This window comes from Hipposideros armiger, unplaced genomic scaffold (assembly GCF_001890085.2).
Source record: "Hipposideros armiger isolate ML-2016 unplaced genomic scaffold, ASM189008v1 scaffold_92, whole genome shotgun sequence".
NCBI classification, from domain to species: Eukaryota; Metazoa; Chordata; class Mammalia; order Chiroptera; family Hipposideridae; genus Hipposideros; species Hipposideros armiger.
In genome coordinates this window covers 1,179,486-1,199,075 of record NW_017731442.1, presented here as the reverse complement: position 1 = coordinate 1,199,075, position 19,590 = coordinate 1,179,486, and the positions used below count along the sequence as shown (strand labels likewise).

The 19,590-nt window shown below is 53.4% G+C and overlaps 3 protein-coding genes across 4 annotated transcripts in view; 1 reads left to right on the top strand and 2 right to left on the bottom strand.

Annotated features, from left to right (window-relative positions):
- The window catches only part of DNAJC17 (DnaJ heat shock protein family (Hsp40) member C17), a 37,016-nt gene extending 23,908 nt beyond the window's left edge, over nucleotides 1-13,108 (top strand). The window contains exons 2-11 of the mRNA XM_019644987.1: nucleotides 2,136-2,205; nucleotides 2,499-2,557; nucleotides 2,794-2,881; nucleotides 4,702-4,793; nucleotides 5,037-5,133; nucleotides 5,791-5,828; nucleotides 6,260-6,337; nucleotides 6,828-6,908; nucleotides 7,372-7,482; nucleotides 12,919-13,108. Coding sequence (XP_019500532.1) covers nucleotides 2,136-2,205; nucleotides 2,499-2,557; nucleotides 2,794-2,881; nucleotides 4,702-4,793; nucleotides 5,037-5,133; nucleotides 5,791-5,828; nucleotides 6,260-6,337; nucleotides 6,828-6,908; nucleotides 7,372-7,482; nucleotides 12,919-13,041 — 837 coding nt within the window. The 3' untranslated portion in view covers nucleotides 13,042-13,108. The remainder of the gene's footprint in view (nucleotides 1-2,135; nucleotides 2,206-2,498; nucleotides 2,558-2,793; nucleotides 2,882-4,701; nucleotides 4,794-5,036; nucleotides 5,134-5,790; nucleotides 5,829-6,259; nucleotides 6,338-6,827; nucleotides 6,909-7,371; nucleotides 7,483-12,918) is intronic.
- Nucleotides 8,843-11,751, bottom strand: CUNH15orf62 (chromosome unknown C15orf62 homolog). Of its 2 annotated transcripts, none has more exons than XM_019644989.1 (2): nucleotides 10,793-11,751; nucleotides 8,843-10,670 (listed from the first exon to the last, which is right to left on the bottom strand). In XM_019644989.1, the coding sequence occupies exon 2, from the start codon at nucleotides 10,472-10,474 to the stop codon at nucleotides 9,938-9,940; it is 537 nt and encodes a 178-aa protein (XP_019500534.1). In that variant the 5' UTR covers nucleotides 10,475-10,670; nucleotides 10,793-11,751; the 3' UTR covers nucleotides 8,843-9,937. The 2 variants fall into 2 exon arrangements, with proteins under 2 accessions (XP_019500534.1, XP_019500535.1); XM_019644990.1 differs by lacking the exon at nucleotides 10,793-11,751 and having other exon boundaries at nucleotides 8,884-8,915; nucleotides 9,955-10,496.
- A 140-nt stretch (nucleotides 13,109-13,248) lies between the features above and the next one.
- On the bottom strand, nucleotides 13,249-19,355 carry GCHFR (GTP cyclohydrolase I feedback regulator). The gene is made up of 3 exons (XM_019644988.1): nucleotides 17,460-19,355; nucleotides 15,613-15,707; nucleotides 13,249-13,740 (listed from the first exon to the last, which is right to left on the bottom strand). Exons 1-3 carry the CDS (start codon nucleotides 18,021-18,023, stop codon nucleotides 13,617-13,619), a joined length of 783 nt encoding a protein of 260 aa, XP_019500533.1. The 5' UTR covers nucleotides 18,024-19,355; the 3' UTR covers nucleotides 13,249-13,616.
- Nucleotides 19,356-19,590: the final 235 nt, after the last annotated feature.

Here is a 19,590-nt window from a genome sequence, read left to right as displayed (position 1 = left end):
AGAGAGGCAGAACAAAACCCAAAGACTCCTGTAGTGCGTTTGGTGCTTATATATGTTGGAATGACCCACCATCCAGTTAACATTGGAACCTTGAAGAGAGGGCTGGGGAAATGAGGAATGAACATTAGTTTTTTTCTCTTTCTCCTTATACATTTTTTTGTATTGTTTTACTTACTGAAAAAAAATAAAAATGAAGGACCCCAAAATACAAAGAATACGTACTAAAGGCCTGATTTAAACCAAAAAGGAAATGAAACCGAGGGCACAATGGAGGAGGCAAAAGAAAGAGGAAGGGAGAAAAGACAAATGACAAGGGGGCTAACGAGCAAACATGACATTTCAAATGTAACACTATATATAAAACTGTCACCTCCCCTTTTTTTGGTAGTGAAAACAGGTAGATTTCCTTGTTGCTATTGTTATTTTTGAATGGTGAAAACCTCGGTTGGGGTGGAGACGTGATCGGGTGCACCAGGTGAGCATAGGTGGGCGATTGGGAAGGTGGGAAGACAGGGAGGAATGACTACGCCACCGTTGCTGCTCAAGACCTGTCCTGGGAGTAGTTCCTGCTGCCTCCTGCTCAGTCAGCCAGGAGAGAACCAGGTGGGCCGGACGGCCCTGGCCGGTGAAGGTGTGGTGCTGCCATGGCCCAGCAGGTGGCAGCACAGCCATAAGGCCTAGGCGGCTGCCCAGTTTTTCTGGGCGGGTGAGGGGAGTGCAGGGACGCACTTGCCTACAGGCCCTCCCTCCCTAGGTCCTTATTTAGGACAGTCTCTGTAGAAGTATTTATTAGTCCCGTCTGAGAAAGGGAAGTTCCCGGTCCAGAGGCGCCTCCTCCCAGGAGGTTTGAGCAGGATGTAAGGTGCAGGCAGCAGTAAGGGCAAGGCCTCAGGAACCAGAGGGCAGGTTCTGGGATTTTGTTTGCTCCCTTCCCTTAAAACAGCCGACTGGGTGATACATGAAAGAGAATCCTGATAGCTGTTCGTTTTTACTAATATAAAAATTGCTACTTTTTTTTTTTTCAATTCAGAGAGATGCAAAGATAAAAACTAAAAATGGACATAACCTTCGCACCCAGATTACCTCTGTTGACTAGAAAAAAATGATAGTAAAATAAGACTTGTTTAAGGTTTGAAAATTTGAACTACAGAATGGTATAAAATGAGAAGTAAATGTTTCCTTCCTTTCTACCTTCAGCCTGTCTGTAAAAGAAACCACTCTTATGTTTTTTATGATTGCTTTGAGGGAAAAAGAAAACAAAGGCTACGCACAGACCCGAGTAGCTCTATTTATATTTTATTTATTTGTTTTTTTTATTTTAAACCCCAAAGTAGATTATATTACATACACTGTTCTAAGCCTTGTTTTTTTCACACACTATATACATTGAAGTGTATGGTATAATTGACATATAACATTGTATTAATTTCAGGTGTCAGGTATACAACATAATGATTCAATATTTGTTCATATTGCAAAATGAGCACAAGTCTAGTTAACATCCATCACCACACATAGTTATAGAATTATTTATTTTCTTGTGATGAGGACTTCAAGATCTTCCTATTTAGCACATGCAGACATCTATCATAATTTTTTTAATGGGTCTCCCTGTTGATGGAGATTTTGGTTGGTTCCAGTTGGGGGCTAACATAAACCATGGTGCGGAGGGCATCCTATACATCCTATATGTTTATTTCAGCATACTTCTACAAGTCCGTATTCCTACGAGTGGGTCAAAGGGAAAGTACATTTTCAAATTTGAATGGTGAAATTTTTCTCCAGAAAGGTTGCCCCAGGGTACATGCCCACCAGGAGTGTATGAGAGTGCCTGTTTCCAAGTGGTTGTAGAGAACCTGCCCCTGCCAGGAGCCCTTTGACATCCATGGTGCTGAGACTGGGTGACCTATCGGCAGGAAGTAGGCCTACCGCCCCTGCTGGCTCCCCCTGTGGCCTCTGCCTCCTCCACTGTAAACCTCCTCGGTGGTTGTGAGGTGACTGTCTCAGCATGGGAGCCAGCAGCCTCTTAGGGGTAGGGAGCACTTTCTGGATTTCCCTTATCGCTTTAGCAAGGTTTTCCTGTCCATCCCAGGGTGAGAGAGTGAATGATCGACCACCTGTTCTGACTCTTCCAGGTGAAGAAGGCATATAGACAGAAGGCCCTCTCCTGCCACCCAGACAAAAATCCGGATAATCCCAGAGCAGGTGAGACTCTCCTAGGCATGGGGAGGAGGAGGCCGGCTCACCTGGGCCTGGTGTTTCCCCACCTTCGCTCCCGTGGGAGTGCTGTGGAATGCTGGTGCACACAGCCTGGCTTCCCATGTTAGGGGCACCTGGTCGGTTGCTTATGCGCTCAGCCTTCCTTGATGGTCCGCCATCTGCTGATGTCAGCTTTTCTGCCAGCCCATGGCTTCTTTGAGGTGCTTCTTTGAGGAAGCACACCATCACCAAGTCTAACTTGATTTTTCTCCTCTCTCTTTTTTAATCCTTGTGTTTAGCTGAACTCTTCCACCAGCTTTCTCAGGCCTTGGAGGTACTGACCGACGCTGCAGCCAGGGTAAGCACATCCTCCTCTGTCTGAATTGCTCCCAGTGAGAGAGCACTGTGGTGCTTCAGCCTTAGTCCTCTATACTCTGCCACATGGCACAGTCCTTGCTGTCCCAGTCTGGAGACCTGGTCACCAGACTGCCTCCTGATGACCCTGGGGCTAGGCCCAGGTGGGGCCAGGAAGGCGGCTGGGCCCTGTGCGTGTTCTCTGGCTGACTGTTCCTTGGTGCTCCTTTCTCCTGCCAGGCCGCCTATGACAAGGTCAGGAAAGCCAAGAAGCAGGCAGCAGAGAGGACCCAGAAACTTGATGAGAAAAGGAAGAAAGTGAAGCTTGGTAGGTGACATCGTGGTACTGGGTGGCCTGTGGTTTCCCGGGGCTGTTTTCATGAAGCTCCCTCACGTTTCTTCCTGGAGGTTCAGTTCCAGCATCTCGAAGCCTCTTGGCCCCGGCTCTGGGCAGAACCCTGTTTTCAGGGGTGGGTCTGAAGGACACTCGGGAATAATAACAGTGACAGATCTACCATTAGCTAAGCACTGTGACAAATGTTTTATTGTCTCCTTTAATTATCACAGTGATCCAATGAGGTGGGTATTACTAAACCCATTTTTTGTAGACAAAGAAGCTAAGGCCCCACAAGGATGAGAACTTGCTGGAACTGGGATTTAAACCCACGCAGTAGTAGATCCTTTTTCTGGTTCACCATGCCATCCTGGATCTTTTTATTTGTCCCAGCCTCATTTCTGCATAGAGCTTTCACTCTGAGAAGTCCCTGAGAAGGCTCCAAGGAGGTCCAGGATGTTCAGGCATTTTTTTTTTTTTTAAAGATTTTATTGGGGAATTGGGGGAGGGGAACCGACAAGTTGCTGTCCTTTTGTTCTTCAGTCTAGTTGTAGAGGATGTCACTTCACTGGCCCATGTTGGTATTATCACTGCACTCTTCCCAGGTCAGGCAGTTGCCCACCAGCCATTGGACAGCCGCTCTCAATGGCTCATGGCAGCTCACGAAAGTGCTCGCACGCCCGCTGCTGGCGAGCCCCGCTGCCGCCTACGCCGTTGCCGGCAACTCACGGCAGCCCAGCTCCAGGTTGAGCTGTTGTTCACCATCTTAGCTGTAGAGGACGCAGCATCACTGGTCCTCATGTGGGATCCGAACCGGGGCCCTGCTGCTCAGAGCTGGTGTCCCAAGCCAACTCTTAACCAACATGCCACTCGGCTGGCCCGGCATTCTTCTTTTTTAACACAGCTTTATTGAGGTGTATTTTGTATATCATAACATCAACCCATTTCAAGCTTACAATTCAATAATTTTAGTAAACTTACCAAACATAGCTACTATGACTGTAAATCAATTTTAGAACATTTCCATCTCTCCAGTAAGATTGGTCCAGGCATTCTTCACTTGATTTTCTCCCCTTCTTCTCGCCTACTTGATATCCATATACTTAATATGTACATACACATATACCATCCCAGTACATCCATCTATCAAAAACAAACAAATTGGAGATTCTAAGTAAGTAAAGTACACAGAAAAGAAAGCAGTGAGTCCCAGGCCTGAGAGAAGGGTTTGTCACAGCAGCTGGCCTTGCACAGGGCCACAAACAAGTTTCCCTTGGAAGGCAGGAAGGGCTCCAGGACCTTGCACAAAATCTGCCGTTCCTTAGGAGCCGCTGTAGCTGGGTCCACAGTGGGGCTTGGTAAATGAGCTGCGGGGAGAGGTGAAGCAGGCTACCTGAGCTCAGTGGTGGGAAAAGCAGCAAAGCCAAGGCAAGGTCGCAGGTCAGGCTGTGGTGCCAAACCACAGGAAAAGAGGCCAGCAGCCCCACCCACAGGTATCCCTGCCACATGGCCCTGGGCTGCTGACATAAGCACCCACCCACACCCTGTTCACTGATCAGAGAACCAGCTTGGTCAGTGTGAGCTGATTTAACTCTTCCAGACCCTGGCCACGCAGCTGGAACCTATACTTCTTCCATGCTGTGACATTTCCCAATGGAAATTAATTGAGGAGCACATGGGCATGGAGGGAGCGGCCAAAGTTACTGTATGGTGTCATCCTATGTGAGACTGGGGAAGCAGCCAGAACTGGGTGGGCAGAGGCCATGTAGAAACTTCTCAGACCAGCCATGGGGTCATTTAACCCTTGTGCCTAGACCTGGAGGCCCGGGAGCGGCAGGCTCAGGCTCAGGCCCAGGGCAGTGAGGAGGAGGAGGAGAGCCGGAGCACCAGGACGCTAGAGCAGGAGGTGAGCATCCAGGCATGGGGCCTGAGGCCATGTGCAGGAGGTGGGGGAGGGTGGACCTAGGCGGCTGTGCTGGCTAGGGAGGGCATGCCCACCCACCTTCTGCTGTGGGATCTGGGTAATCTGTCCCACCCACAGGTTACTGAGCCCTAGCTCGCAGGTGAAACCTCCCAGGGACCTTTACAAGGTGAGCCAACCTGGAATTGGATCTGCACAGAATTGTCACCCCCAACCCCCGCTCTGCAGATCGTACGCCTGCGAGAAGAGGGTTCCCGGCAGCTGGAGAAAGAGCAGAGGCTGATCCAGGAGCAGATACGCAAGGAACGGGAGCAGAGGTTGAGAGGTGAGGGTTCATCACCCCCACCTGCTTCCTGCTCTGAGGCGGCTCCAGATGCCCAGAGAGGCCACACTGGCTGCTCAGTGGAGTCTCTGTGGAGGCTTCCACCTGCTGGAACCCCAGGACATGCCACTCGGACATATGCCACCTGTCCCTTCTTCCTACCAGTTTTCTGGGGCCTGTTTGCTTTTTACCCTGTCTGAGATCTCCTGGCCTGGTATCTCTTAGTGCCAAGCAGAGCTGTCTCTATATTGGAGCAGGTCACCAGGGGAAAGGCTCTATATTGGAGCAGGTCACCAGGGGAAAGGAGGTAGAGGGACAGACCACACAGTTCTACTAAAGTATCTTTACTTTACTTTAGTAGATACTTTAGTAGAACTGTGTGGTCTGTCCCTCTACCTCCTGTCCTCAGAAGGTGTTCACAGCCCTTCATTGGCAGAGTGCTAATGCTAACTGTGGCCTTCAGGCAGCTGGGCCGATCATCCCTGGGGTGGCAGTTCCTGGCGATGGGGGTGGGATTGCCTCTGTCCTCAGCAGGGGGCCGATGCTGCCCTTGGTCAGGAGTGACCTTTTCTAGGTCCTTCAGGCCTTGGGCTATGTCTCCTTTGGGAGACTTTCTGGCCCCCTCATATTCTACCTTGCGAATTTCCCCAAATTTTCTAGGAAAGGCAGAAAATCCTGAAGGAACCCCCAAGCTAAAGGTGAGTCCTGCAGGATCCATGGGTCACCCCACACCACCTCCTCTCAGCAAGAGCAGATGTATTCAGTGGCTCAAGGAGTTCTGGTGGTGACAGTGGGTCCCCGGGAGCTGTGCCATTGCCCACATCCTTCCATCCTCCTGCTGCCTGCGGATCAGGATGGCCTCTTACTTGCCATGGAAGGCTCCTCTCAGCCCTGTCGGCTGCAGGCAGCACCCCCAGAAGCCCTCCAAGAGAGCATCTTGTAGGCCAAGAAACGTGGCTGCCCTGCTTGTCCATTTTCAAGTGGAACATTTTGGGGGACGCTCCCTAGATTACTAGTGACTTGAAGACCAGGAGGGTGTCTGCTCAGACTGTAAAGCTGAGGTGTGGGGTCTGGTGCTGTTCAGGCGAAGGTCAGTGTTCAGTGGTGATGCCCACCGTTGTCTTTTCAGCTGAAGTGGAAGTGCAAGAAGGAGGATGAGTCACAAGGTGGCTACTCCAGAGATGTCCTCCTGCAGCTTCTTCAGAAGGTCTGCCCTGCTGGCTTCCCTCTTTCCCATCACCTCGGTCCAGACCCCAGGCTCTCCGTGCCTAAACTTCCCTTAACTCCTCCCGCTGCCTTGTTTTCCTATCTCATAGACCACAGGACAGCCTGGCTTCCCCCCAGGCTTCCTCTTACTCGTGTAGCCATGTCTTGCCTTTCACTGCCCAGGTTGCCCTTAGAAGCAGAGGGCTTAGCTGAGCGTATGGGAGAGAGGAAGTGGGCATCTGGCATAAAAACCCCATCCTCGTCACCACCTTCAGTCATCGAGGCTGCTGTGTGCTTGCCAGTCTAAGTCCCCAGTCCTTTGCCCAACTTCCTTTACTGTTCTGCATTCATGGAAAAAAAATTCTTTCCTTCCCATCTCTGATCTCCTCTCTCTGGGAACTTAGCAACAAGAAGTTGTCCCCCAGCTGGACATACCCCGATGCGCCTCAGGCTTGTCTCTGGCATGAGCTGGGCCTTTCTTGTCCCCACAGTATGGAGAGGTGCTCAACCTGGTGCTTTCCAGGAAGAAGGCAGGCACTGCCGTGGTGGAGTTTGCCACTGTCAAGGCTGCGGTGAGTGCTGCATGAGGCTTTGGGAGCCACTGCCAGCCCTGCTGTTCCAGGGTAGGGACCCAATTCTGCAGGGACCTTGAGCTTAGGTATCCACACTCCCCAGGGGATCTCTGGGCCAGCTCAGAGCCAAGGTCCCCTGACTCCTGGGAGCACAGGCACAGTGAATGAAAGGATGGGTGGGAGAATGTTCTGGGATGAAGGAGCGCACAGACCAACTTGGTTTCCTGCTGCCTGGCTCCACGTCCTCCACCCTCCAGTGGGAGCTGGCACGCCTCCAGGTTGAGGCCCCACACTGCCCTTCCCCCTTCTCCCACTGCCCCATGAGGAGGGTCAAAGCTTCAGCACACTACTGTGCTTTGCTTAGAGGACGAGAGTGCTGGTTCTGGTACTTTCTGTGGGGGTATAGAAAGCCACTTTATAGCTGACGAGAATGATGTGACTAACTAGATGCTGTGTTTGGCAGGAGCTGGCTGTCCAGAATGAAGTGGGCCTGGTCGATAACCCTCTGAAGATTTCCTGGTTGGAGGGACGGCCCCAGGGCATGAAGGACCCCCGCCACCCAGAACTGTCACAGGTAAAGAGCCAAGCCTTACTCAGCTGGATCTATTCAGGGTTTGGGGGACCTTTTCCCATCTGGGCTCTTCTCAGGGCCCTGTCCTCGCAAATCCAGGTCATCAGGAGTGGGGAGAGATTGTCAGGTCTGCCAGCCAGAGTGGGAGGACTAGGATTCCATGCTGACCCGTTTCCCTCTGAGTGCCAGCAGGCCCTGCCCCACACAGAATGCTTAGACCTTACCTCTATTCCACGTCCTGGTCTCCTGTTGGAGACATTCATCACCCAAAGGGGTTTTTCTGGCCTGCAGGCTGCTTCGTGTGATATGAAGCATTTGGCACTTAGACAGCCTGGTGCGGTGCTGTGAGGAAGGGGCAGAGGAGGCAGGCAGCTGCTCCCTTCCTCCACTCACTTTCCAGGTGTGTCTGTGGCTGCCCCAGACAGGACCTACTGTCAAGAGGCAATACCTCGTCCCTAGAAATAACACTGGGTACCCTGCTGACATTGGGGCACTCGCTGCCTGGGTGCCTGACTCATGGTGAAGCACAGACTTCAGCAGATACATGCCCCCAGTGCTAGCTCTTCATCCTCATAGCTCCATGAAGACTTGTTTAGCAACACACACACACACACACACACACACACACACACACACACACACAGCAGCCCTGGTCACACCTGCCCCACTTTGGTGGACAGAGAACTTTGGGTCCAAGAGCTGTCCCTTCTCCGAAATGGCCTGGGGGTCTGCGTGGCAGCCTCAGGCTAATGTGTTCACAGCCCCCTCTGTGAGCAGAATGCCCGGTGAGTCAGCAAGGCCTGTGCTCTCATTGCCTGTCATGCCACCCCTGCCCCCCTACATGCCCCTCACCTGGCCATGAGAAATGAGAACTGGAAGCTCTCCGGGAGTGTATCCCAGACCCTCGACAGAGGAGGAAAAGGAACTGGTCTGAGCCCAACTTGAGATCTTTCTTTAGAGAGCTCATTCTCCCACCGTTAAGTCCCAGTATTTTACAGCCCAGGTGACACTCCAAAGGCTGTTACACGGAACTTTATTCATTATCTCCTGCATCCAGAGGGGAGCCTTTCCTCTGGGCACATCCTCACAGGAGGAGAGAAGACGGAGGCACAGATTTGAGTTGTGGAAGCAGTGTGCATCGAAGCATCCCTCTGCCCCTCTCCACGCTTGGAAAGGCCTGGCGTGCAGAACCACAGGGCCCAGCTGACCTGGGCTACGGTTTCAGGTCTTCTGGCCAGGCCACAGCGTGGGGCAGCAGCACAGTGCGTGGCCTCAACCCAGTGAGCTCAGCCCTGGGTGGTAGGCCCACATCGGCAGAGGGTTCAGGCAAAGCAGCGCTCCCCAGTCGCTGTGGAGGGTTCTAGAGATCACGTCACAGTAACAGCCACGAATTTCTTGTCCATCCCCTGGTCAGTCCTCCTATGTTCTCATGGTGGCTGGAAGGAGAGAAATCTGCCGCTGTTTTTGCTGCATTTCCCAAGGGCTTCCATCGTTAGTAATGCTGGGGACTCCCCATAGTGGCCCTTTGCAAGCTGTGCCTGTGCCTTCAGTTGGCATTCCCTGGAGCCACCTTCCTCAGGCAGCGCTCCAGGCAGCTGTGTTGGCAGCATGAGTCTCTCATGCCCCCTTTCCTGCTAATGATTTGTGTGGCCTTCTTCCCGAGTTATACTCCTATACTTCGTATCTCTGCATGCCTCGCTCTCCCTACTCTGCCAGCCCCTCCCTGCTGCTGCAGGCTCCTATGCCTCCCTTTCCCCATCATGTCACTGCTGGTTCCAGCCATGGTCTAGGCCAGCGCTCTCCAACAGAGCTTTCTCATGATGTTAATGTCCGCCCTGACCTGTCCTCTGTGGTAGCTGTTTGTCAGGTATGGCTGCTGAGCATTTGATATGCAGCTAGTGCAGCTGAGGAGCTAAATTTTTTAATTTTACTTAGTTTCAGTTATTTAAATGTAAACAGCCACGTGTAGCTAGTGGCTGCCATATTGGACGAGGTCAAGCCTGTCTGTCCCCTCTCCCCTCAGGTTTCCCCACCTTCCTCTTCTGCCTGAGTTGGACTGCTTTTGCCTAGACCTGTCCTGTAACCTCTCTCTGTTGGTAGTGGCTACAGAGAGGACTGGGGGGTGGGGGTGGGGGGCACCCATCTGATCTGTCTAGTCTGTGTGTCCTCCACTGCCTGACTCACACCTTGTGCTGCCCTCCCCCTCTGCTGGCCTCTGCCTGGTCCCAGCCTAGCCAGCTGCCTTCAGAGCTCTTGTCAGCAACATTTCCAGCTTGCCTCTGCTCCTGTCCATCCACTCTGGGGTGACCTGGAGGACTATTGAGGACCCAGAGGGCAGGCAGGGCCCTGGATTCCTATCTCCACCTTTTTCTTAATCCACAACTATGCCCTCCTTCCCTGCGGTCCCCAGGCTTCCAGCTCTTCCAGTCACCCCACCTCTGCCCACCCCTCACCCCATTCAGAAGCTGGGCTCACTGGGAAATTGCTCCCTCAGCATCTGTAGAACTTCCTCAAGAAGTGAAATCCCCAGGTCCACTTTGAAGGAGAAGAAGGGGTCATTGAGGTCCGGAGCAGGTGTCCTCTGGAAGGTGGGGGTGTCCAAAAGTTCCTCCTCAGAGTATTCATGGAGGGCGCCTCCCAGGGAGAGTGCTGAGGGCAGGGTAGTCGAGTAGGCAGTGGTGTAGGCAGGGGGGGGCTCCAGGATGTTGGGGCAGCTGGAGCTCTCTCCGTAGAGGCGGTAGAGGCGTGGGGGCTTGGGTGGGGCCAGCAGCGTGGCTCGGGGCTGCTCGTCCCCCCACAGTGGTAGGCGCCGGCCATCCGGCCTCCCTTGAAGCTCCCGGACGACCTCTCGGTTGCTGTACTCCTCATGGTCCCCGCCAGCCATGCTGGCCTGGCTCAACACGCTGCCCTGTCGTCGGAGTCGCCTCGGCCGCCCTAGGCTCAGCCGCTTGAAGAAGGAGGCATTGCGGAAGGAGCCTTTCCGCCAGGTCTCCATGGGACCCAGGGAGCCAGCAGACCAGCCTGGCACCTTAGAAGCCCAGTTCAGGAGTGGCTAAGGGACCATCTGGACCCTACTGGAGCCGTGAATGATGAGCATCAGGGAGACAGCCCACGTGGGCTTCCAGCAGAGGCCTCCAGTTTTCTGCTCAGCACAGAGCTTGGGCCAGCATCTTTGACGGTGATACGAGGTCCTGGGAAGGGGAGAGCAGAGCACTGCTAGTTGCTGGCAACAGGAGTTTCCCAGAGGGACAGGAGTGGCCTGGTTACTTGATAGGTCAGTGGAAAAACCCCAAGAGGAAGAAGCAGCACTTACTGGAACTGGAGTGAGGGCGGCTCTGGGGAGGTCAGAGATGGATCTTCTCAGGCTGGCGGGGAGGGCTGGCAGGAGCAGCCGTCCTTCCCCAGCCCCTGCGCCTCGCGGCCCACGGCTCTTCCGCTCTCCCTGGCTGGCCTCTGTGCCTCTCTGCCAAGGCTCTCCGACTCTGATTAGTGCCCAGCTGGTTGTGCTGGTGTGTGCCGTGGAGGTGTGTTGTTGTTCTCAGCTGACTCAGTCAGGTGGGGAGCCAGGTTTCATGCTCTGAGGTAATTGCAGCATCCGCATGCAAGGATTGGGGCCGCTGTGGCCAACACCCCAGGGCGCTGGGGAGCTGAAATTCCTCTGGGGACTCGTCTGGGGACAGCCCTGCTGTGTGTGTCACCAGGCTGCCTCCTTTTTCCCCACCGCCCTGGGCCCTAGCAGATAGGCCTGGCTCCCCGGCCCCCAGTGTGTCTGGGAAGGAGGGGCGCAGCGAAGGTGGCAGTTATTGAAACAATTGTTGGGAAAGGAAGAGACCTGTTGCTGGGTGGGTGACTCAGTCCTGGGACCTGGTGACAGACCCTCATTAGCAGAGCCCACAGGTATGAGGGGAAGGAGGCAGAGGGTGTGTTAACAGGGAGCAGCCCCATGCCTATAAAGGGCTGGCTCCTCCCAGGGCTGGGCTTGGGGCATGCCACGGTGACTCTGAGTTTTCACAGCAGAGCAGTATTACCTTGGGGAGGGGAGAATTGCCCTCCCCTTGGCCTGACACCCAGTCTGGCTGCTTTATTTCCTCATCCTTCCTTGACTTATCAGATGGCCTCAGGACAGGAGAGAGCAGCTGAGGGCCTGGGTCCTGCTGCCTCCAACCCTCTGCTCCAGTTTTTCCCCATGGGCTGCCTGGGCCTCATTTGAGGTCCCTTCTCAGGCCACATGGGGCTGCCCTGAAATTTTGGCGGTGCACTGGGCCAAGCCTAGGTAGGTGAGCCTGGCCGGGAGGGCAACGATCCTCGGACACCCAGGAGAGAGGAGGAGGGGTGGGGCTGTCGGGAGGAGCAAGGGGATCCAGGTTGAATAACATTTCCTGCTTCTGTACACCCCTTACTCCAAACCAGCTGGCCAGGGCCTGGCCTCTTAACCCCAGCCACTCCCTTCTTATTCACCCAGGTCACTGACCACCAAACTTGCCTCCTGTTTATTTCGTGAGAATGCACCAGCTCGGTGTACTGCAGAACAGGGCTCCGCAGCTTTGTCTCTGTGTAGCCCCCTGGCCTGGCTTGCTTCTGTGCCAACCCAAGTGGGCGTCACACTTCACACAGCTTCAGCTGCGCCGAGGGAGGAAGTGATTTAATTCCCACTGCAGACCTTATCAGGGCATGGGGTTGGCAGCCCAGGTCTCGTGGCACTGTAAAGCTGCCTCTTCACCCCACAGCCTTGGCCCATTGAGGTGGTTGTTTATTATTCTTTTGATTGTTAAAATATAGTCCTCTTTAATCTTACGCATTGTGCTGGCAAGATCATAAAAGAAAAATCCAGGCCCTGCCTTCCAGGAGCGCTGGTGTGTATTTTTAGGAGGGAAGTGGGCCTCATGCTTGTTTCTGTCTCCTAGGGTGGGGCTGATTGGGGTTGTGTCTAGGGCAGGGCTTCCTTCTCCTGTGTCCTGGGCAGGAGCCAGACCACAGGGAAGATGGACAGCTGGGAGGGGGCAAATGCTCTCGCCTCCGCCTGGCAGAGCTGAGTGGATTTCTACACCTGATGACCTCCCTTCACTGGAAACTTGTGAAAAACAGAAGCTGTGGGGTAGAGGAAAGGAGTGTCAAATAAAGGGCTGAGAGGAAATGAAGGGAGATGAGGGCCTGGCTAGAGCATGAGGAAGTGATTCACCTGGGAAAGATGAACAGAGCTGACTAAAAGTTAAGGGCCTGAGAAAGGGGGGGTGGGGGTGATTACTGGTTGAGGTGGGTTGAGAAGCTGGCTTGGGGACTCATTTGCTCTAAAGAAACATGGATGAGTTGGGATTACAGGCAGTTCCAGGGTCCTTGACTCTGGACTGTAGCTCCACCTAGGCCCTGTCCTCCAGTCTGGAGTCTATGGGGCTGTGCCCTGCTTCCCTGACCCCCCCTTTCCCCACCTCTGTCCCCCAGGACTCAGTGCTGTCAGAGAGGGACTATGAAAGCCTGGTCATGATGCGCATGCGCCAAGCTTCGGAGAGGCAGCAGCTGATCGCCCAGATGCAACAGGAAGACAAGGTGGGGCAGCCCACGTAGCCTGCAGCCCATCCACCCACAGCCTGTTTCCTAAACATCACCAATAAAGTTTTTTTTTAAGAGTCTACCTCTATTGCATACATAGGTAGAAGGTGCTGGCCTGCCCAAGTGTAGCCCTGGTTCCCAGGCTTTGCCCAGGCCGGGTTCTCCCTCCCCAGCAGTAGACATACCCACAGAGGCGCTCCACTCAGTGAGCGTCCCTGAGCCTGCAGTGCAGAGGAGCAACCACTCATCGCAGCCCTTTATTGGCTTGGACCAGCTACACAAGACCCACCCGCCCAGTCCAGGGGCCATGCTCCTGGCTCTTGCCAACCCCTCAGCCTACCCATGAACATGGCCTCCTCCAACGCCCTCAGCCAGGCCAGAAGGTGGAGGGGCACTTGGGAGCACCAGGACAAGGGGTCCGGCCCTTCCCACCCCCTGCTGAGGCAGGCTTCACTGCCCAGTGGTGCTGGGCCAAGGAAAAATGATTTAGGAAGAGAGGGACAGGGCAGGGAGTGAGACAGGGGCTTGGGATCGGGGCCCATGGCAACCACTCAAAGAAGGGGTGCCCTGTCTGCTCCTCAGTGTGAGCGTCACTCCTTGTGCAGGCACCACACCAGTGTCTGGCCCACCCCTGTCATGCTCAGCACCCGGAAGCCCCTGCGTTCCAGCTTGTCCAGGACTATGCGAGGGGGGTCATTGACGAAGTATTCAGAGCTGTGAACAGAAGAAGGGGCAGCGTGAGGGGATACACGGTGCAAGCTTCCCATACAAGCTAGTCTCTGCTGAACACCAGGCCTGGTCAGGAATGCTCTTGATGACCAGCATTTGCTGGGGTCTTCAAATGCCAGGCTAAATGTATGTTCCCTTCCCCCCAACCCCTGCTAGGCACTTTGCATGCATTATCTCATTTATTCTTCTCAACAACCCAAGGAAGGCACCATTATTGTTCCCATTTTATAAATGAGAAAACTTAGAGGGCTTAAGTAGCTTTTCCAGTGGTATAAGACAGTAGAACTCATGTTTGTCTGGTGACAGCCCCACGTGCCCTGAGCTGCTGCACTGTGCAGGAAGAATGGCCTGCTCGCACCAGGGCCCCCTAGGCCTCTGCCCCCTCCTACTGCCCTGGCTGTCCTACAGTCCTGGAGTAACAGGTTGGCACCTAATATTGGGTTGTCAGAAAAGTCATGATGTAGTTTTTCTGTTTTTCGTTGCAAAATGTCATGACTTTTCTGACAACCCAATAGTTCCTGACTCTGGGAGCCGATCCCTAGCACAGAGAATGCTTGGTTTCTTTTTTTTCGGGGTGAATTAATTCTAAAGGGTCATCAAGGGCCGGCCGAGTGGCACGTTGGTTAAGAGTTGGCTTGGGATGCCAACTCTGAGCAGCAGGGCTCCGGTTCAGATCCCACGTGAGGGCCAGTGATGCTGTGCCCTTTACAGCTAAGATGGTGAACAACAGCTCAACCTGGAGCTGGGCTGCTGTGAGTCACCGGTGATGGGGTAGGTTGCAGCCCCTGCTGCAGTGGGCTGACATAAGCTACTGTGAGTTGGCTGGCAGCCAGCATGAGTGGTTGCCAGCCGGCATGAGCTGCCATGAGCTGCTGTGAGCGACCGTCCAATGGCCGGTGAGCGACTGCCTCACCCGGGAAAAGCGCAATGATAATATCAACATGGACCAGTGAAACGACGTCTTCCACAACTAGACTGAAGAACAAAAGGACAGCAACTTGTCTGTTCCCCTCCCTGATTCCTCAATGCTGTTCTCCTCCCCCAATTCCCCAATAAAATCTTTAAATAAAAAAAATAAAGGGCCATCAAGTAGATAAAGGGCTCAAGCCCCAAGCTGGGCATCTCAAGACAAATGCCTCATGGTAAAGGGAGAGGGTTGGCTTCACCCTCCAACCCTGACCCAAGGTGCTGGCACCAGCTCGTCTCCACTTTGCCCCCTTTGAACTGGGGCTCACTCTGGGGACCCTTCTCAGGAGTTGCAGCCTTTGGAGCCAGGGTTCTCCCTGCCTACGGGATAGGAAGGGAGAGGGCCAGAAAAGAAAGCAATGCTCACCCTTTAGACTTGGAGCTGGTGTAAAGGATGCCAAGGGAAGTGGCCAAGCCCCCAGGCAGCTGGCCGAGCTGGAAGTAGGACCCAGGCTGCCTGCTTCTGGTTTCTAGGGCTTACCTTTGTTACTCAGCCAGTTCTTCAAGACAAAAACCTTTTCCTCTATGCCTATCTTTGCCTTGATAGAGTCCAGCTTGGAGATAAGAGGGCAGGGCAAGGAACAGTCCACTTACATAGTCCTATCTCCAGGAATCTGGACTCTGTCCTGGGACTTTGTCCTGGGACTTGACTTTGTCCTTGAGGCCTCTTGTGAAGAGAGGGCCAATGGGAAAGCTTTCAGAGCAAGCCTGGGGGGGCTGAAAGGCTGCAGACGGGGACTGACCCTACAAGAGGACAGGACCCCAGGAAGCAGGCAGCGGGGCTCTGAGGCTGGGCAGTGGCATTGTCCTTGGGCGTGGTGGTATGTAAAGGGAACAGGGACAGGTCTAGGGCCCAGTGAGGAGAAGATACTTAGGAATGCCACTACTCACAAGTTGTTTCCCAGGACGCTTCTCTTTGAAGCCCCCAGATGCCGCATCAGCTCTGGATCGGAGTACTCATCGCCCACCATGGTGGGGCCCGCCTCCTGCAAGGTAAGCCACAGCAGCTGCTCGACTGGCTGCCAGGTAGAGGTGGAAGGTCTCGCCTCTCCTTCCTCCCTTGCCAGCTGGCCCTGAGCCAGCTTCAGGTAAAGGCTGGATGGGGTGGTGAGGGACACTGAGGGCAGACCACACGCTAGGAAAGGGTGGGGCCGGTCAATGAGCCAGCTGAGCAGTGTGAGGCTTCCTGAGCCCATCCAAGCTGATCTGGGCAGAGCTCTTTTACTGGCACCCTCATGCCAGGCACCATCACCTGTGTGTGTGTGTGTGTGTGTGTGTGTGTGTGTGTGTGTGTGTGTATCAGAATCCCCTGGAGAACAGAAATGAAAACATAATGTCCCACAAAAACTTGTACATGAATGTTCATAGCATTATTCCTAATAACCAAAAAGTGGAAACAACCTAAATATTTTTCATCTGATGGATGGATAAATAAAATGCAGTGTAGCCATATGATGGAATCTTATTTGCAATAAAAAGGAATGAGTACTGATACATATTCCAATTCAGATAAACCTTGAAAACTTGAAGTGAAAGGCGCCATATATGAAAGACCACATATGACTACAGAAAGTGGTTACCTGGGGCTGGAGGGCTGGAGGTGGGGGGTGGGGAATGAGAAGTGACTGCTAAGGTGATGGAAATGTTCTAAAATTGATTAATGTGATGGTGATAACTGACTCTGAATATGTATAAAGAAAACCCCATTGAACTGTATACTTTAAAGTGGTGAATTCTGTGGTATGTGTATTATATAGCGATAAAGCTGCTATATTAAAAAAAAATCTCCTAAATTCCCATGCCCCAGGCTTAGAGTGTTTTGGGAGGTCTGGAAAGAGGCCCAGGAGTCCACATTTTAACAATTGCACAAATGATGGGTTCTCAAACCACTCCCCTAGGGTACTGCCAAGACCCATGGTGTGGTGAGCCCACCTGATGCCCTCACCCCCAGGGAGCTGCGTCTTTTCTGATGGATCACAACGCAGTGGGGAGTCGGAAGGGGCAGAGGAGCATCCTGCTGCCCAACTGGGGGACCCAGTCATATAATTCTGAAGCCAAAACGGGACTCCAGGGGCGACCAGCACCTTAGACGAAGAAATTGCGCCCAGAGAAAGAGGGTGACTTCAGACTCCTGAATGGTGTTTTCCCCACCTCTAACCTCAACGGCGGCGGTCTCCCCTTTCTTCAGGAGCTAGAAGGTCTTTCTTCTCTTCCTTTCCTAAGGCCTCAGACACTTCCTGGAAGTACCTAAGGGTGCAGCTAGTGGCTGTGGGTGGGGCAGGCACATGGATGTTTCAGCTTAGTACGTCCTTTTCTTTTCCAAACCTCTCACTCAAGTTATTCCACTCCCCCCTCCCCTCCCCGCAGAGCGGCTCTGCTAGAGCAGTGAGTGATCCACGTGCGAGGCCAGGGCTTCCTGGGTCTCTGTCGCAGGCTCAGTCCTCCCGCGGACAGGCAGGACAGGAGCCGCCAGCGCGCGGAACTCGTTGGGTCGCCGGGGCGCACGCACCTGGCCCTCGCGGTGCTGGAGGAGCGGGGTCTACCGGAGCTCCGAGTTCAGGGATCCGGGCAAAGTCGGATCCCCAGCCTCCCTCCCCCGTGGCCCGAGGGGGCGTGTCCCAGCAGTTTCCGGGCCCAACACTAGCGGGAGCTGCCTAGGAGGAAGGCACCAAGGTGCAGCCGCAGCCCCCGCGCCCCGGGCCGGGCCCTAACTCCCAATGGTCGGCGGTGGTACTCACTATGCGGATTTGAGTGCTGATGAGCAGGTAGGGCATGGTGCGCGGGTCCCGGCCAGGCTCCCACCTTGGGCTTTGGGCTCGACGGCGACGCCACCCCCTCGGCCTCCCAAACTGCAACCCGGCGTCCGGAGTACCGTTACTCCGGCTCTGGCCTCGGGCTGTGCCAATCCCAGTGCGCCCGGCCGGTGACCGCAACGGCGGCCAATCAGGAACTGGTGCCCGTGACGCGCCCCTGCACCCAGCTATTCGGGACCCGCCCCTAACCCGGGGCAGCGCACTAGGACTCCGGGTGACCTGCGGCTTCTGCCCGGGTCCAGCCGCGAAGAGAATGCGTGTTGTGGGGGGCCGCTCGGACGCCCGAGGCCTGGAAGCGGGGGTGGCCCACCAGCCTCGGAGGGCTACCACAGGCCGCGGCGCCAAGCGCGTGTGTTGACCTTGCGCCCCTATTGCAACACCTCCAGTAACAGTTTCCAAAGTCCTGCTTGTGCCCGCTCGCGTCCCAGTGAAACAGAGCAGGGAGCAAACGGCGACCCGGCTGAAGCCCCCAAGTCCAGCCCACCGCATCTGGGGACATCTCTAAAGCTTTTAGTGGCTCCCCACTTCCCACCCTCAGGACACGTTCTCCAGAGACTCCTTCAGCAGGGAAGACAGGGGGATAGGAGGCTTGTGGCTACAGCTAAAATACCACCTCGGGTGTGCTGCGCATTCCAGCCTACCCGACTGTAATTCCTAGCACAGCGGCGGGACCTTGCATTTCTGGGGCGCTATAGGTAAAGCTGTAAAGAAACCGAGCGCTTGGCTGGGTACCAGGCCTGGAGGGACTTAAACCAACGGAACTTGGCCCTCAGTTCGGAGAACTTCCCGTGAACCTGGAGAGACACAGCATCTGCGCAGATCACAAGGCAGCACCTGGGGCAAAAGAAACAGGTTCTCCCGCGCCAGTCACCAACAAGAGGGCCGCGAGTTCACCTCAAAGCGTCCCCGCCCTCCTCTGGAGGTATCAAAATCTGACAACTCGACATTCTGTCTTGTGATTGGTTCTTTATGAAACAAAGCAAAACAAAAATAGCCTATAACCTTCCCGCTCAGCCATTGAAAAATCTTAATTTCACTGAAGTGCCTCCAGCACTTTGACAGATGTGGAGAGAGATGTGGGACAGATGTGGAGGGAAATCGAAGTTGTAATCCTAAAGGATCCTTATTGGTCTAATTTAGAATTTTGTACTCTCTACCTCCAGGATCAACAGATAAATAGCCAGATAAATAAAACATACTCCTGCTTAACAAAATACTTGTTAAAGTGACTAAGGTTTAGTGCCCAGGACATATGAAGAGCTACAAATCAACGAGAAACAGATAAATCAATAGAAGAAACATGGGCAAATGACTCGAATAGACAGACACTTTTCAAACGAGAGAAAGGAAATGGCCAATAAACATAGAACATGATGTTCAATATCATTAGAAATCCTAGAAATGCACATTAAACTACATTTCAAACTACAATGAGATACTGTTTTAATGATTTGAAAAAAATGTAATCATCAAGTACTGGTGAAGATGTCTAACAACTGAAACACTACTGTTGGGATTGTAAATTGTTATGGTTGATGCAACCACCTTGCACCATGGAAAACAATTTGGCATCATCTGTTAATGCTGAAGATGTGAAGAGGTGTGGCCCAGCCAAACCTTCCCTACATAAACCTCAGGAAAACATGCATCAGGATACATGTACAAGAATATTCATCACAGCACTGTCCATAATTAGCAAAAAACTGGAAACAGTCTTTATGTCCATCAAAAGTGGAGTAAGTTGTAAGGGTCTGCCAAGTGGCTCAGTTGGTTAAGAGCTCACTCAAGAGTTTGAGCTCTGAGCAATAGCGGTTCGAGTGCTGAGCAGCTGCTGAGCTGCGAACAGGTAGCTGGATGGCTCAGCTAAAAAAAAAAAACAAACAAAAGTGGAGTAAGTTTTTGGTTGATTCTGTTAACAAAAGTTCCAGAAAAAAATTAAGAGTTTTATTCATATATGATTTGCAAATTAGAGAACTTAGCCCTTGGTATGAACCAAAGACACGGTTTGGAGGTGGGAGGGGGAGAACAGGGTTTTTAAAAGGTGTCAAGTAAGTCG

Excerpts from the sequence above, each read along its gene's own strand:
- CUNH15orf62 (XM_019644989.1), bottom strand. The coding sequence starts at position 10,474 with ATGGAGACCTGGCGGAAAGGCTCCTTCCGCAATGCCTCCTTCTTCAAG.
- GCHFR (XM_019644988.1), bottom strand. The coding sequence starts at position 18,023 with ATGCGGTGGGCTGGACTTGGGGGCTTCAGCCGGGTCGCCGTTTGCTCC. Across the intron at positions 15,708-17,459 it reads TCAGCACTCAAATCCGCATA|GAGGCGGGCCCCACCATGGT; the intron begins GTGAGTACCACC and ends CTTACCTTGCAG. Across the intron at positions 13,741-15,612 it reads AGCGTCCTGGGAAACAACTT|CTCTGAATACTTCGTCAATG; the intron begins GTGAGTAGTGGC and ends TTCTGTTCACAG.